Consider the following 17,160-nt stretch of genomic DNA (forward strand, 5'->3'; position numbering starts at 1 on the left):
GTACATATGACATTAATCCTGGTAAAGGTAGTTTTGAGTAACTTTTTACAGGAGTCCAAATAATACATTATTTTAAAGAAAGGTGTTATTTAATAAAAGAACATGGGTTTTTATCATTACTGTTATTCATGTTGTTCTTACTTCTAAAAGTAAGTAAGACACTTTGCCCCCCCCCCCCCCCCCCCCCCCCCCCCCCCCGCCATGGCGAGTAACTACGCACATTTGATCTGGCAGTTTTACATCAGATGCTCTTCTTGACGCAACCCAGGGAGGGTTTTATGTCTGTAGCTGGAATCAAATCAGCAACCTTTACGCTTGCCAAGCAGCATGTGTTAACTACTACTTTGGCTTCTATGTGATATAAATCATATTGCCATTCTAATAAAACTAATAGAGGTATTACTGTGCTAACATCTAATCTCCCACGTTGACTCCAAGCACATCAGCTGTGCCTTTTGGCAAGTAAACAAAAGCCTGCACATTATCTGACCAACACTGATTACACTTCACGTGCAAAAATGAAAAAAAGGTCACCATGAAAGAAAATCAGCTGACGTGTAGTAAAAATTGATTATTCAAACCAAACAGCCCTCAGCTAAGCTTTTCCCGGTTTGACAAATGAATGGAGAATATGTGAGTTTTTACAGTAACACTACTTATGAGTTCGGTTCACATCCATTGCGATCATGTACAAATTTTTAGGGGACTAAAATAACACCACAAAACAGAAACTGAGACCTATACGTCAGGCTGGTATGGTTGAGAAATGCATCTGCTGCTCTCCTACCAAAAATCCATCAAATCTATCAGTTAAAGTTTTTTCCACTGTAGGTATTTTCGTTTTCTTTCCTTAACACACACACACACACACACACACATATACTCTCATATCAAGAAACAAAATATTTTTGGCTCAAAGAAAAGTGGTCTGTTGCTGAGACACTAGAAGACAGGATAGGCCCTGTGTTTTCCCAGTGATGTCTCAGTGCAGCCCGTAGAGACAATGACAGTAATCAGGCACAGATGTCAGCAAGTGACAGAGCGGTCTGACCACAGGAAATGCCACTTTGTCATCCTCTGTTTCACTTCCCTTTCTGGATGGGAACGCTAGTTGGTTACAGGCTGTTATTATGGGAATGAAAACAAAGCAATGGTTTCAACTACTTTCAGTGCTCACTTTTAATATTCAGTCTCACACATACATCCAGCCGTGCTCACAGCAAAGTCCAGCTTTCTGGTCATCATGACCGCAGAGAAATTAAGCACATTCACACCAGTCCTAAACCCATCATCTCCTGGTTTCTGTTTCAATCTCAGCTACTTGTTGCAAAGGTCCCCTGAGTCATGGGCTCTTATTCATCCCCTAACTAAATATCTTTACTTTGTACCCAAGTGACAACCACACCCACGCTTCATTTCCTGATCTAGCATGGTAGCAACACAAAAGGCAAAAAAAGAAAAACATTCACATCCTGACATACATAGAAAAAGCACCTGACTTTGTAATATTTCCCACTGTATCCTTTGGATCTCGTTTTGCAGTGATGACACATAATACAGCCACTCATACAGCTTCAAAAGGAGAAAACTATACCGGCTTCACTGTTGCAGATGGTGAAATATGATACTTGGCTTTTGCCAGTAAAACTTGAATTAATATCCGAGAATATTTTGTAAGCCAGTATCACACCAGATATAAGCAGGATCTGTGATATAAGCGGTGGGGGGGTGGGGGCACTTTTTACTTCAAGAAAGTACAAAACTGATTCACAGGGTTGCTTTTGTTTTGTTCTGGCTGTCTGTCTTCATCTCTTAGTCAGGTGTCCTGTTTCTGCCTTAACCATAACGCCTGTTGCTTCATAAGTGGAAGGAAGGCGGATTTGCTGCAAGGACAAAATGTTTGGGTACAGACTGTTTTTGGAGACCGTTTGACCCTACATCCTTGTGTTGTGTGTAACATTCCTGCTTTGTTGCAAGCTCCTCACAGGCTTACACTCGTGTGAGATGTGACTCATCTCACATGAGTGCGAGGTTAAACCGGCTGGAGAGTTTTTCTGCACTCAACCGTGACTGGTTATGTTCCTCTCCTATAGGCTACCTCTGCCTCCTTCCTTTCTTAGATAACGAATTCATTTTTTCACCCCTCCTTGCTTGAAGTCAAAGAGGCGCCCAGGAACAGGACAGGTGTGAACTCACCAAGCCTGAAAGTCCACATTCAGTCAGGTTAAAGTCATAATGACATCATGACCTATTTGATAAAACAGTGTGACAATTAAAAAAAAATGTAAATATGACCTAATGTGACCTAATTTTTTTAATAAGTGACTGTTAAAGTATCCTAAAGTCCAGTGTTGTAATATCACACATTCACCTCTGCTTGGTAAATGTTTGTTTCACAACCAAACAACCGTGACGTTTGTCTGCTGTTCAGTTTCAAGACAGTAGGGCTAGTCAACAGACACACGGTCTCTAACAACAGTGATCTTCCAGCTTCCTTATTATGAAAGAGAAGCGTTGTCCGTACTGAGTCAGCAAACCACAACAACAAATGAAAAGGGTTTCCCAGAGCTTTTTGTTTGTTTGTTTTGTTTTGTTTTTTTAAAAACATACTCTCATTTTGACTTACTACAGTTCATCATGTCACCCATCCTTTCCAGTTAGATCACGGATGAAACAAAAGTAGCTGGTCAAGAGATCTCCATCTGCTGTTGCCTTCCTGGCAATCCACTGTTTTGTTTCTCAGCATGTGGAAATTTACTGGACTTCAGATTTCTATATAGTGATTAACTTTTATGGTTAGCCGTTGCTCTCGGGGCATTGAACACTATGTACCGCTGACTAATAAAAACAATGTGTAAACTTTTATGGCGCCCGTGGCAGATATCTATTTATTATCTTGTTATTTGTCAACTCTCAGATGAAGAGGCAAATTTAAAATCTAATTAAACACTAACATCATGGAAAGGTTTGGCAAATTCCTCGTTTTCCTGACATGCAGACCTTCAAATTAAGACTTTACATGAACCAGAATTAAACAATTAAAAACCTTAAAGACACTGGCAGCGTGCACTGAAATAAACAATCATAAAGCAGCTATTATAAATTACTGCACAGGACAAATAGATGTGTAAACACTTAGAAGGCTGTAAATTGGTGTTAATTGTACTTTTAATTTGGTGAATTAGCAGCCTAATGTATTAAAGTCGAATAGCATTATAACAGTTTAACGTTGACACACTGAAGAAAGAAAACACATTAGCCGCTAATGATTAAAGTTGGTCAACATCGCGTGCCCGCGTACGTGCAGGACGCATGTACAGAAATGTCCTGCGTGTGCGCGAGCCTTCTTTTGCCCTCGTGCACTCGGTACGGTCGGCGATGACGTTCGCAGAATTGGCAGACATCCAAGAGGGCGGTCCCCTTGACGTCATTGAGCTCTCATTCACAACCACAGGCTTATAAAAGCGGGCTGAAAGGCGCTCACAAGCAGACGCGCTCACTATAACATTTAATTTTTTTTTTAACTTAAGAAGACAAATAAAAGCCTGGGGCTGCCGAATAGGCTACTCTAAAGAAGAAGAAAGGACCAGTTTTAAGATCGTCTTAAAACTTTTTTCGTGTTTTGATTTTTTCAATTTTTTTTTAAACAAGCTAACCGGAACAAAGGACTCCGCGCTTCGAAGAACACTTGGACGAACAACGTTTGTCAAGTCGGCTCAAACTTAAGTTTTGTCTTCCGTCGAAACTTTATGTTTTTGGATTTAACATTTCTCCCCCGCCGTACTACTATGGTCATAATGGAGGTTCCCACTATCGACTGCGCGTCCCTCCGTGGTTTGCTGGAGGGTGAAGTCCTGGGCTGCCTAGTGCTGGACTGTCGCTCTTTTCTATCCTTCAACTCCTCTCACATTTCGGGCTCCACCAACGTGCGCTTCAGCACCATAGTGCGCAGGAGGGCCAGGGGCGGTCTGGGACTTGAACACATCGTCCCCAACGAGGATATCAGGAACCGGCTCCTGTCCGGGGAGTACCAGTCCGTGGTACTGCTCGACGATCGCAGTTTGGACTTAAGCCAAGTGAAGAAGGACGGCACAATGATGCTTGCTACTACAGCCCTGTGTCGTCACGCCTGCGGTGCCAGTGTTTTTATTCTGAAAGGTAAGAAAACGCCGAGTTTTAAGTAGTTTAAAGAGTTGTTTTACTGTTTCCTGACAACGAGGTCAATAAATGACGATTACACCTGTCACCATAACAGCTGGTGCTTGGAGTAAACAATGTTCCAAAATAGCACCATGAGCAGCTGTCACCTTTTTGGAGAGCTGTATTTAAAAATGTCTTTGTTGAGATGTGTGATCTAACCTTGGTGGTTGTTCTTTTTTTTCCCCTTTTCTGTCCTTTTTAGGTGGATTTGAAACATTTTCTACAGAGTATCCAGAAATGTGTACCAAACCCTCCCCTCCACAGGGACTTAGTTTGCCTCTAAGCTCCAACCATCCTGACAGTGCTGGCACCAACAGTAGCCCTTGCAATACACCGCTATATGACCAGGTTTGTATTTTATTCTAGTCAAAGACAAAAAAGCAAAAATAATCTCACTTTCTGTCTGTTGGACTTTTATATTTATGACTGATTTTTGTTTTTGTTGTGGTTGTCTAGGGCGGTCCAGTGGAGATTTTGCCTTTCCTTTACCTTGGTAGTGCTTACCATGCCTCTAGAAAAGACATGCTGGACATGCTTGGCATCACCGCTCTAATCAATGTGTCTGCCAACTGCCCCAACCACTTTGAGGACTCCTTCCTCTACAAGAGCATCCCTGTCGAGGACAACCACAAAGCTGATATCAGCTCCTTTTTCAATGAGGCGATCGAATTTATCGGTGAGTACATCATCACATTTACTCTTCGCACGCCCTCTGTGCTAAATCAAAGCACCTAGCATAGCTGTTGATGAGGAGAAACACAAACACCAAACCCCCTCCCCCAGATTAAAAAAAAAAAGAAGTTCCCTCCAAAATCAACCAGCTGGCTCGGCACAGGCTCCCTGCTCAGGCACAATGCAGTTACATCATTGCCACCTCCCAGGCGTAGAAAATAGGATGCCCCCCTCCTTTTTTTTTTTTTTTTTGATCAATTGCGAAGCAGCAGCTCCAAACTAGTTTGTGGTGGGTAGACTGGCTGCGCTTGAATAGCTCCCTCCACACTGCTCTTTGTTCTGGCCAAACAAAAGGCAGTTTCTCCTCACTCAATGTCAGTTTTCCTCCCAGATCAATACAGCCAGCAGGGGTTTATCCCCCCTCTTTTGTGCATTCAGTCTGCCTCCTTTGGTAGTGGCCCCCACTGGCTCGCACCCTGCTCCGCCATTTATTGTGTTCCTGTGTCGTAATGAGCACTGGCAAATTTTAATAGAATATCAAAGTGTTGCAAAGACTTTGGTGCTTGTGGTTTCCTGTGATAGCCAGGAGTTCAGCCCTGATACAACCTCGCAGGTTGTACTCCACTAACTTTTCTTTCCCTTTCTTTCTCGTCTTTAGACTCTGTGAGAAACAAAGGAGGCCGAGTGTTTGTTCACTGTCAAGCCGGCATCTCCCGCTCCGCCACCATTTGCCTCGCCTACCTCATGCGGACCAACCGCGTGAAGCTGGACGAGGCCTTTGAGTTTGTCAAGCAGCGCCGCAGCATCATCTCCCCAAACTTCAGCTTCATGGGTCAGCTCCTGCAGTTCGAGTCCCAGGTCCTGGCCTCGTCGACGTGCTCGTCAGAGGCTGGCAGTCCAGCTATCGGCGGCAGCAGCACAGTATTCAACTTCCCCGTCTCCATCCCCGTGCACACTTCTGCCGGTCAGCTCTCATTCCTCCACAGTCCCATCACCACTTCTCCCAGCTGCTGAAGAAGGGGTTTGACAGCAGAGACTTTGTTTGGACTTGAACGGCAACTCGAGCGTGACTTCACAAAACTGCGCTTCTGATTATTATCCATTTATGGTGATGCTGGTATCGCCTTACAGAATGGGCACTTATTGTTTTCGGGGTCAGATCATTTGGCTATGTGATCTGCTGGTCAAATCTCTGTAGCCTGGCTTTTCATCATTTCAAAGGGATGTTTGAGAACCACCATTTGAGTATTGATGTTTAATCTGAGAAATGTGAAAATTAACCACACTTTTTAACCTGAATTACTTGGGGAAACAACTGACAGGATAGTTGTGTTTAGTCTTATATGGGAAATCTTTTTTTTTTTTCTCCTCCATGAAGGCAACTGCTTCTGATAATCATAATCATTAAGAGAGAGGGCTGTAACAGTTGTCTCAGGAATGTTCATTTACCCTCTCATATGTTCATTTGCTTTCTATACTGGTCAAAGAAAGCAATAATAATCTTCTCCTCAACATGGCATGGAAGTCTCTCCTTCCTTTGAACAATGAATGTATCCCCTTCTTTCTCGGAGTAGATGTGCCAGAAATCTTCATAGATTTAGAGTTGAACAGGGGGCCATTTCAAATGCAAATACTTGCCTTACGAGACATCATGAAGCCATGACGATCCTGACATATTGGGGAAGCTGACCGTGAAATACCTCATGTATGTGTACTGTGTGCTGCAGCACGAAGATGGACGGAGCCCCGTAAGACTACTAAAATGGGGCCACATAGTTCTCTTTGACTGCATTATGACGTATTTATTAACTAAAGTAATATATTTCTATCTATTTTTGGAAATGTTTCTTTTAATGTTGTTTTTATACAAATGAATAAATCTCATTTGACTTTTTTTTTTTACACATGGTTGCAGTGTTGCATTTTCTTTTCTTCCCCCCCATCATTTAACACTCATCTCTTCCATAATGTGAATCATAACGATAATCAAAGATCTCCAGGTCACTAACGCAGGGAATATCAATTCAACAGAAAACTACACACTCCTCTGCCTCTATGTTAGGTATACCTGAACTGCCTAATGTAATTATCTCATCAGCTAAACACATGGCAGCAACTCAGTTGGTAGTAAACAGCATGAAGACATGGATCCATCCTGCCTTTGTGGTTTCGGGGTGTTGCAGAGATTTTCTTGGTCCACTTTGGGCTCCCAACCTACCTGAGTACTGACCATCCCCATCCCATTATGATCACAGTGCACTCATCTTTGGCCCTCTGACAAAACCTTTTCATTGTATTATTTAAAATACCTATTTTTTTTAGTTATTTATGGTTATGACTATCTATACAGGGAGCCATCCAAACATCTTCTGATGGCTTCTTACAGCCATGTAAACAAGTTCAAATCATGACACAGAGTTTACTGCACTCAAATGCCCTCCACATTCATGGAGTCCAATAAAACACCTTTGGGATGGTGGTGGAACAAGAGATTTGTATCATAGATACAAACTGTGTGATGCTATCATGTCTGTATGGAGCAAAATCTCAGAGGAATGCTTCCTGCACTTTGATAAATCTATGCCAAGAAAAATTAAGGCAGTTCTGAAGACAAAAAGGATGTCCAACCGACTACTAGCAGTGTGTACCTCATAAAGTATCCGATGAGTGTATAACTCATATATAAACATATTTGCTTATGTAAGAAGGAGCCACAGTTTCCCAGTCTAGAAAATCAAACTCTACACGTGTGTTTGTGTGTTATCATTTTCATTTATTTCTCTCAAACCATTTAGTCCATTAAAATTTCAACAAATCAAGAGTTAAATATCTTTGTTTTAAAAAACCTAACCTAAAATAAAAAGTGTCATTATAAAGTGACTTTTTTAGCTGTACATAAGTTTGTTTTTCATAGTGTGAAACTACTTTATTTGGATGAATACAAAGGCTGAAAAGAACAGGAGAAGAGGAACATTTATATTCCACCTAAACAAAGCTGATGGGAAGTGGTCAACTGCCGTGTTCAAATTATTATTCTACCACCCTTCCCTGTTTTGTTCCATGTGATGGAATCCTCTATCTTATATCTGCATAAGGATTCGACCAAAATAAGAAGCATGATGTCATGGCGTCAGCCATTGTTCAGGCCACGCTCCCCGTCTATGAACCCCTCTGAGGCCGGGGCAACAGCAGGAGGCTCAAAGAATCAGCTAAGGAGCACCTCCCTCTGCTGCCACAATAGGAGCAGCTGCAAGGCGTTTGGGAAAAGTGTGACAACTAAAGAGCATTCAGGGCTCAGTCAAGCACAGCCCTTGTATCCCCTGCCTCAAACTCAAATGAGGAGGTGGGGACTAAGATAGCCATGAAAGGGAAAGGAATATGTTTGGTTTGCAAATTAGCCAAAACATTGGCTGTGACCCATGGCTGGGGTGTGAGAAAAAGGAGACAAACTTCCTGTTGAGGTGATGATGGTGATGATGACGATAATGATGAGCCCCCTGAAGCCTTGAATACAAACTCACTGTCTGTATTCAATGAAGCCAAGGTTTCGGGGGAGTGTGCACTGATGTCTTATCTAACAGCAATGCAAATGTAGTCTCTGACAACAACCATTACCAGTGACGTGATGGCTCTGCGATCAAAGGCTCATTCATTACCACATCACCGCCGTCAGGAAAGCGGTGGGTTTTTTTTGAGGGGGGGGGGGGGGGGGAGACATATGTGAGCCCCTTGCCCTCTCCCCCACCACACCACACACACACACACACACATCTCCTCCAACAAGCCCCCCACCCCCCGCTTTTGCATCTTTAGAGTTGCCGTTGTAATGTGGGAGGCAGGAGCGTGTATTTTTGCATGTGTGTGAGTCGTTGTGTATGATCTGATGCAGATCTCTGGAGAGTGGGGGAAGCAAGGCCCCAGTCAACTGCAAGGTCAGGGACATTAAAGCGCTGTGACATTTGAGTGTGGGTGAGAGTGATGATTCAAATGTGAGAGCGAGACAATTTAAAGGAGCTTTCAAAACGACACAATTCGTATAAGAATAAAAAGCGCCATCTTGACTATCGTCTTCATTTTCTTTTCACACCCTCTGGTTTTAGCTCGGCATCAGTCGGACAGAACCGGCCATAACGTCATTTGCCATTTCCACTAACTTGCCAGTTGACTCTCCCATTTAGCAGCTGGGCTCTGACTCACCTTCAAAGTCGTTTTAATTATCACAATCCCAAGAAAAAAAAGAGAAAAAAGTAATTATGTAATTTGTCAGACACAGCTGCCATGTTCAAGAAGACACAGAATCCCAGCCCTCCCTATTACATCAGTCAGAGCAGATCACATCAGTGAGACTTGACTGTTGCTTCCACACCATTTATGAGCGTATGAGTGTATTCATACCTTTAATAAATGACAGTGAAGTCTTTGCAGCAAGCCTATTCGAGTGAGTAACCTATTGGTTAATGTCTTATCATATAAACCTTTAAGTTCGGTCAAGTATTGTCTTGATGCATGCTCAGTCATCCAGGTAAGTAAATCTCCAAAAGTTGATTCTGTTCATCTGGACGTAGCGTTTTGTGGGAGAAACATTTCGTCACTCAAGTCTCAGCTGACTGCAGGTTTCCCCAATCTTATAAATAGTACATTTGCATAATGACTGAAACCAGCCCACTGAAGGACCAATGGGCTGGGAGGTCAGTTCCTTAATCTTAATTACGCAAATTCTCATGACCATTGATCAACAACCACAGACCAAAACCCACTGATCAAAGACCACTGATCAATGGCCATGGGTACCATTCACAGAGAGCTGGGGAATGGCTGCAATCAATGGCGAAAATGTAAAATGGCGAAATCACAGCATTGTAAGATGGTGACAGATGTACCCTTAGGCCCCCTCCTCGATTCACAGATGGTCTTTCACCTTTTCATGTAAATGGCCTCCTTGACTCCGCACTCAAACCAGCGTTCCTCCCTGTCCAAGATGTGTACATCCTCATCCTTGAAAGAGTGTCCACTGGCCTGTAGGTGTAAATAGACTGTGGAGTCCTGGCCTGACGAGGTAACTCTTCTGTGTTGTGCCATCCGCTTCGCCAGAGGTTGTTTGGTTTCCCCAATGTATAAATCCTGTCAATCCTCCTGGCACTTAACAGCGTACACTATGTTACTCTGTTTGCATCGGAGGACCCGATCCTTGGGATGGACCAATTTTTGGCGCAGCGTGTTTTGGGGTTTAAAAGCCACAGAGACCCGGTGTTTAGAAAAAATGCGTCTCAACTGCTCAGATACTCCTGACACACACGGGATCACTACAGGTTTTTGCTTAGGCAGCGGTTGTCCTTCTCTCCTGGATCGGCTGGAGCTTTCTTTAGGTGCCTTCCCAGCTTTGACAAAAGTCCAGCTGGGATAACCACATTTACTCAGGGCCTTCTTGATGTGCCGCTGTAAGATTGGGGAAACCTGCAGTCAGCTGAGATTGAAGAAGTCACTTGGATGAGTGACGAAACATTTCTCCCACAAAACGCTACGTCCAGATGAACAGAATCAACTTTTGGAGATTCAGTCAAGTAGTACCCTCTACCCTCACAGCATCATTTGCTGGTTTGCTTCTATAGAAGCCAACCGAAGAAATTAAAGTTTATTTTGGTGTCATACAAGTTAACTGTCACGTTAATGTCACTGGGAAATGTTGTTCATTGATAGCTGGTACTGGAGAATGAAAAGGTTTACCATTTGCTCTACATAAGGTTTTGCTTGACCACAAAGCAATTTCAAGAATAATCCATAAGGTAACTAAATAACTCAGGCGTCCCAATCACAGATCTTGTGGTGAAGGCATATAAAAGAAAATTAAGGCTCTTGATATTGGCTTCTCTTCATTTGCTACCCATTAAATCTGAATATATACCGAATTTGTGCTGAATATGTTAAACCAGGCCCCATCTCATTTTAGAGACCTCATAGCACCATATCTCCCACATACAGCACATTGTTCTCAGACTTATTTAAGGCTTATTTTGTGGTTCTTAGGATATTTAAAAGTAAAATGCGAGGCAGAGCCTTCAACCCTCAGGACCCTTTTCTTTGGAACCAGCTAGTTTGGATTCAGGAGACAGACACTCTCTACTTCTAAGATCAGGCTTACAACTTCCCTTTCTGATAAAGCTTATCGTTAGGGCTGGGTCAGGTGATCCTGAACCCTGCCTTAGTTACGCTGCAATAGCCCTAAACTGCTAGGGGCTTTCCGCCAAGCGTTTCTTCTTCACTCACCTTTTTTCACTCTCTGTGTTTATACACCACTCTGCATTGAGTCATAAGCTATTATTAAACCGTGGCTCTCTTCCACAGTGTGTCTTTTGTCCTTTCTTCCTCCCCTCACCCCCCACCAGTCACAGCAGATTTCAGAGAGGTTTCTTCCTGTTAAAGGGAAGTTTTCCCTTCCCACTCTCACCAAGTGTTTGCTCATATGGGGTTGTCTGATTGTTGGTGTTTTCTCTGTATTATTGTTCGGTCTTTCCCTTACAATATAAAACGCCTTGAGGTGACTGTTGTTGTGATTTGAGATTTGTTGTGTCATACTGAACTGAACTGGATTGAATATTGCTGTGACGTGCTTTGTTGAAGAGAAGGTGACCACAGAGGAAGCCCAAGAGCAAAAAGAGGAACAGAGAAATGCTGGAACATTAGGGGGACTTTGAGATATCCATTAGAGCACTTCTCTTTGGAGTCCACCAGCTACCCTGCTGTATTTAGTGCTTTTTAAAGAACATTGTAATTTGAGTTAAAAGGAAGTAAATACATGTATTAAGACCAATCAAATACCTGTCTTTTCAAACTGCTATGACAAAAATAATATTATTCATCTAATCACCATTTTTCATGTTTGGGGACACAGACATGCCACAGAGTCAAGATACTGGAAACCACAACCTTACCCACATCTTTAGAAGTGACTTTTAGTGTGTCAGGAGTCTGTAACGTGAGTAATTACAGAGTAATTACACTTCTCACTCTTCATCACATCTTTAAACTGGATTTCGCGAGTGTGTCTTTGTAACAGCCGGCACACTCACAAAATCCCGGGTGAGAAGATTTACTCCACACATTGATGTCACTGCATAGTATGCACCTGCAGTAAATCAGTAAGAGGATTGCGACTATGACGGGGCGGCCTCTGAAACATCCTGTGTCTGAGGCATTGTAATGCCTTGCTCTAATCTTTACGTCAGCGCCCACAGGCCCCATCTGCTGGGTCAAATCTTTTACCGAGACACTGTCGAGGAAAGGCCGCATAAAAGAGGCCAATGTGCCAAACTGAAAAAAAAAGAAACTTCTTCAAAAGCCATTTAATGGACAGAAAGACCCAGCAAGAGGGTGATTTATGTTGTAAAAGCTGCTATGCTTTTTTAAACTTCCAGCATCCGTGGCATTCCACATCATAGAGGCCAGACAGGCTGCTGTTGCGTGACAGGAGAGGAGATAAGGTCAGATTCCTGGCATGATAACCAAACACTAACTCAAAGATTTTAAGGACATTATGTATAGCTGCATTGAAGCCAGCAGGACTCCCCTTCCTTTAACTGCCCCTCCTAGAATGTCAGATAAGGGAAGTAAAAGATGTATGCAGGATTTTTTATTATAATAAAACAATTATATGGAATAAACGAGGGTCAAAACATTGCCTCGTTTTAAAGTCCCCCCGTCCAGATAAATAAATAAAGAAAACCAAATCTGCATATCTGCCAACTTTTAAGCACTCATTAGCACAAAAACTCATCAAATGCAGGCAGGAGGAAGGCACCCATCATTCCACCCTCATTCACCCCACAGACACTGGACAGAGGCTGTATTTTTCCACTCACTGAAGCGTCGTCAGGTCTGTGTTCACAAGCAGAAATGAGATCCTGTGTTGGTTATTCAAGGAATGCTCGGCATCCTGTCTTCTATGCTGACTGCACTCTGGGTGGATGATGTCAGACCCAAAGAACATGTAGGTGTAGATATGGATCTCAGAGGTGCACGCAGATGTGTTTGCCGGTTAAAAGTATGCCCATATTTCACATGAGACTTAAGAGAATTTTGAGGCCGGTTCGGCTGAGTCTTTACACATTTGTGAACAATGAGAAATCTGATGAAAACAAGTCTTTGCTTAAAACCGTGCGCAAGTATTGGAAGGATAAATAAAGCTTTGAGCATTTGGGCAGAATATGGTACTCACTGAATCTAAACCCTGGCCCTCTCATGCATACAAAAGCTGTAGAGGGTCCCACATGACTGAACTATGAAAACTTAACTGATGGTGCAGATTGCTGGAGGAATAAGAAACTGATTTTCAGTTCCAAGTCAAGTGACAATACTGCATGTGAGGTCATACAGAGTGCTGTAAACTGCGGGTCAAAATGTGTTCAGCTTTGTCCTAACAGTTGATCTTAGTCTTTTAATGAGCAACCTAAAAGTTCAGACACAACAAGAAGCATCCCAACTTTAAAGGCAACCTGTGTGTGACGGTTTTGTGTAGGAGCAGTACAGCAATTCCTCAAAATCCAAATATGAGCTTTCTTCCTATACATTATTTGCAGTTACAGTTATGCTTTCCAGTCATTGTTAAGCTTATTTTTTCAATCACGTGTTCCCAAATCACACGAGCATGTTTGAAAGTGGTTGCAGATGGACACATGATCTTTGCGTTGCATTAACATGTCCTCTTAAGACTGTTAAAAGCTGTCTTTTGTCATCGGTGGGATCGTCTGTTCAACGACGTTCCCGAATTTGTGTATTCAGGAATTAGTCTGTGATAGCTGACTAAAGGAAGTGGACAAAAAGTATGTTAAAACACAAGTCCAGAGAAGACGCAGAGGGGCTTATCACACAAATGAAATGAAAGGATACTCAAAAGGAGTTCTGATTCTCACTGAGTGCGTGCTCATTGGGTGTGAGCGCCATCTTGAGGAAAACACTGCGTGTTTCACCACTAAGACACGCAATCTGTAATTGGACTAAACAGAAAGTAGGAGCGTACGAGTTTTTGCCTTCAGCATAAAAGTCATATTTTCATTTTGACTTAATCATCCCACATGATCTGAAAGGCTGAGGTTTCCAAGGGACCACAGAGGTTTTAAAATGATCAGTGTGGGTGTAGAAAATCAATAACCCACAGTCTAAGACAGATATGGCATTCATGAGTCTAACCTGGGGATTCACACTAACATGACATCATTGTCATTATGCAATTTTTTAAATTTTTACTTTCATTATTTAAATTGAAGTTAAAATTCGGAAAATACCCCTGAGTCCCATAGACAGAAAGTGCTGAAGTACGCTGGATAAAGCAAGAGACAGACTGAACTGCTAAAGGTCTAACTCAAGACATTTCCGTTCAAACTGTAGACTTTTGAGCAGTTAATGAGTAACTGTGCTGTAAGACTGCTGATGAAGGGCAATGTGACCACTTCAGCAATCTGTATTGGGTAGAGTTAATGATCAACTAGAAATGAAACATTGATATCTTAAGGTTAAAATAGGAAAAGATAACAACACAGAAGATTAAATAGAAGCCTAATATGCTACTATTCCAATGTTTGGAATAGTAGCATTTTTTAAATAAAAAACCCACCAAATTGATTAGGAATTTTGAAAACATGGATTATTTATAATTGGTATCATTTACACATGTATACACTTTTAGTAGGAATCACTCCTGTGTCATAATGGCAAGTTTAGCAAGTAATATGTTTGTTATAAGTATTACTACAGGCAATCCAATACAAAAATCTACCAAAATATAAAGATATAACAGAGTGATGTATAATACTTTATAACGGGAAATAGAAAGGAGAAATCTTTGTTTAACTACAATAGAAAAAAATATCAGAGAGTCTGGTGGAAAACTGATTAACTGGAAAAATATATCAGAATCTTTAGTTTGAGAAATGATATTTGCCACATGAGATGTGGAACAGCTGGCAGATTCATGAGCCCTTGGAAGTCTAACTCAAGTGATAACCCTACCTTAATGATAGATTTTTATTGTAATAAAACATCCAGCCCTCACTACCAACCAGATACGGCAGATAGCTGCCCCATCCACGAGCCTGGTTCTGCTGGAGATTTCTTCCTGTTAAAGGGGAGTTTTTCTTTACCACTCTCACACTTTAGGGGATTGTCTGATTGTTGGGGTTTTCTCTGTATTATTGTAGGAACGTTACCTTACAATATAAAGCGCCTTGAGGCTACTGCAGTTGTGATGGGGCATTATAAATAACACTGAATTGGACTGAATTGAACTGAATTGAAAGGCAGAAAGGCAAAGCTAAGTTTATGATGTTTTTCAGTAACATCAGGGGTGTAATGTTACATTGTGAGCCGCATACAGCCCACTTTAATCTTAAGTGGGCCAAACCAGCAAAAATCCTCTTTCAGTCAGTGTAAAGTTGTTTAATTACACATTTATTCATCTTTATTATATAAAAAATTTGTTTTAATAGTACTTTTCAGTTTTCCTACAGGATAGATAAATATTGCTATAGCAAGTAAGTAAACTGTTGTTTATCTATTAGGTACTTTGGTGTAGTATGAATGACAAGACCGTTCTCAATAGGAAAAGCTGTAAAACCTATGGAAATACAGTTAAAGGTAAAACATTTGTGCACTCATTCACGTTTTCCAAAGCTGTCTATGCTGGGTCTATTCTGGCCCCCGGGCCTTGTGTTTTACCACCCTGACTTAGAGTCATCATTTTCTGTGTTGCTAACAGTTTAACAAAAATAATTTAAAATAATTTTTAACTCTAATAAAAGAATAACTCTAATAAAATACTATGCATTATAAAAACAAAAGCAATATAAAACCAGCCAAAAAATGGAAACAGTTAAGATAGGAACAAGGAAGTTTGGGCCAAATAGAGCCCCACTTATTTAGACCCACAACTTCACACAGATGACCTCACCCAGATGTCAGTGAACTTCCCCTAATAGAAAGAAAAGAAAAAAACACACTGGCAAAACAATAACAGGATGCAGAATGATACACAACAGAAGGCAGTCAGTCCATTTCGCGGCACAGTGTCATACCATGTATCTGTTGCTTGATAGGACCCAGTTTATTTCCATAGCAGGACACCAGCCCAAAGCACAACTTCAAACTATGTAAGGACTCTTTGGAGAAGAAGTAGGTCAGCTGGTGTTCTTCAAACTGAGAGGTCAGCAGTGACATTACTGGAGCTCAGCAGCTTGTTCGTATGATATATAAACAAAGTTTGATGGAAAAAAATAATGTATTGACTATCTGCTCACTGATTAATTGATGAAAAAAAGTAAATTGTAAACGGACTTGTTCTTATATAGCACTTTTTACTTGAGCACTTAAAGCCTTTTATACAACATGCCTCCTTCACTCAGTTAGTCAATATCTTGCCCAAGGATACTTTGGCATGCAGACTGCAGCAGCCAGGAATAAAACCACCAACCTTCCAGTTAGTGGAATAGCTACCTCCTCAGCTACAGCCCCCCCCCCCCCCCCCCCCCCCAAATGTAATACAGGAAAAACAGTTCCCTTAGCTAACAGAAACCCATGAGCTATAAATACATGGCTTTCAGGTTTGACGATAAATGCTGTTGGGGTCCTTGTAGCCTCTACCTACTTACTAGGCCTTCTTTACCTTGGCAGGAGTTACTGACAACATTGACAATTAAGCTCAAATGTTAGCATTTACTTCTCATTTATTCTGCTTTTACATATTTAAGAATCCCTCACCATGGCAGCTGTGTATAACAAAGGATTAAACAAACTTGAAGTCCAGTATCATAACCAAACCAGCCGAACTAGAACACTTCTAACATGTTATAAATCCACTGAATCTAGTTTTCCATTATTTGCCCTTTGGCAGAGCTGCGTTTGTAAACAAATAATTTTCCCTCCAAACATTAACACTGTCTCGCGCCCACATTTCAAGGTCGGGGTTACTGCGCACGCTCACTTCCCTCTTTTAGAAACTGCCGTTTGGGCTGCAAAAGAAAAAAAATAGAAGAAGAAAAAAAAGCCTCCCCACCACGTGTGTATAGCTAACGGTCCGCGCGCGCATACTCACACACCTTCCGCACGTGCTAACGTCCTTCCCTTCCCGGCTGGGATTTTATTGGACCAAATAAAGAGACAGCTAAAGCCACGTGGCTGTGTTTACTCGCCTTCAAATTTCTGGCGGGATGGTTTTATCAATAAAAGAAGGAGACTTTCACTATCCCGCCAGTCTGCAGAGACTGTACACGACAAGAGAAGCTCTGTAGTGATAAATGTTAA

At 41.8% G+C, this 17,160-nt stretch overlaps 1 protein-coding gene across 1 annotated transcript; it reads left to right on the forward strand.

The window, feature by feature from the left end:
* Window positions 1-3,476: 3,476 nt before the first annotated feature.
* Window positions 3,477-6,776, forward strand: dusp1 (dual specificity phosphatase 1). The gene is made up of 4 exons (XM_063491333.1): window positions 3,477-4,158; window positions 4,403-4,548; window positions 4,657-4,876; window positions 5,531-6,776. The coding sequence occupies exons 1-4, from the start codon at window positions 3,750-3,752 to the stop codon at window positions 5,884-5,886; spliced, it is 1,131 nt and encodes a 376-aa protein (XP_063347403.1). The 5' UTR covers window positions 3,477-3,749; the 3' UTR covers window positions 5,887-6,776.
* Window positions 6,777-17,160: the final 10,384 nt, after the last annotated feature.

The sequence above is a fragment of the Pelmatolapia mariae genome, linkage group LG2, assembly GCF_036321145.2.
Source record: "Pelmatolapia mariae isolate MD_Pm_ZW linkage group LG2, Pm_UMD_F_2, whole genome shotgun sequence".
In the NCBI taxonomy this organism is placed as follows: Eukaryota; Metazoa; Chordata; class Actinopteri; order Cichliformes; family Cichlidae; genus Pelmatolapia; species Pelmatolapia mariae.

Excerpts from the sequence above, each read along its gene's own strand:
- dusp1 (XM_063491333.1), top strand. The coding sequence starts at position 3,750 with ATGTTTTTGGATTTAACATTTCTCCCCCGCCGTACTACTATGGTCATA. Across the intron at positions 4,549-4,656 it reads ATACACCGCTATATGACCAG|GGCGGTCCAGTGGAGATTTT; the intron begins GTTTGTATTTTA and ends GTGGTTGTCTAG. Across the intron at positions 4,877-5,530 it reads TGAGGCGATCGAATTTATCG|ACTCTGTGAGAAACAAAGGA; the intron begins GTGAGTACATCA and ends TCTCGTCTTTAG.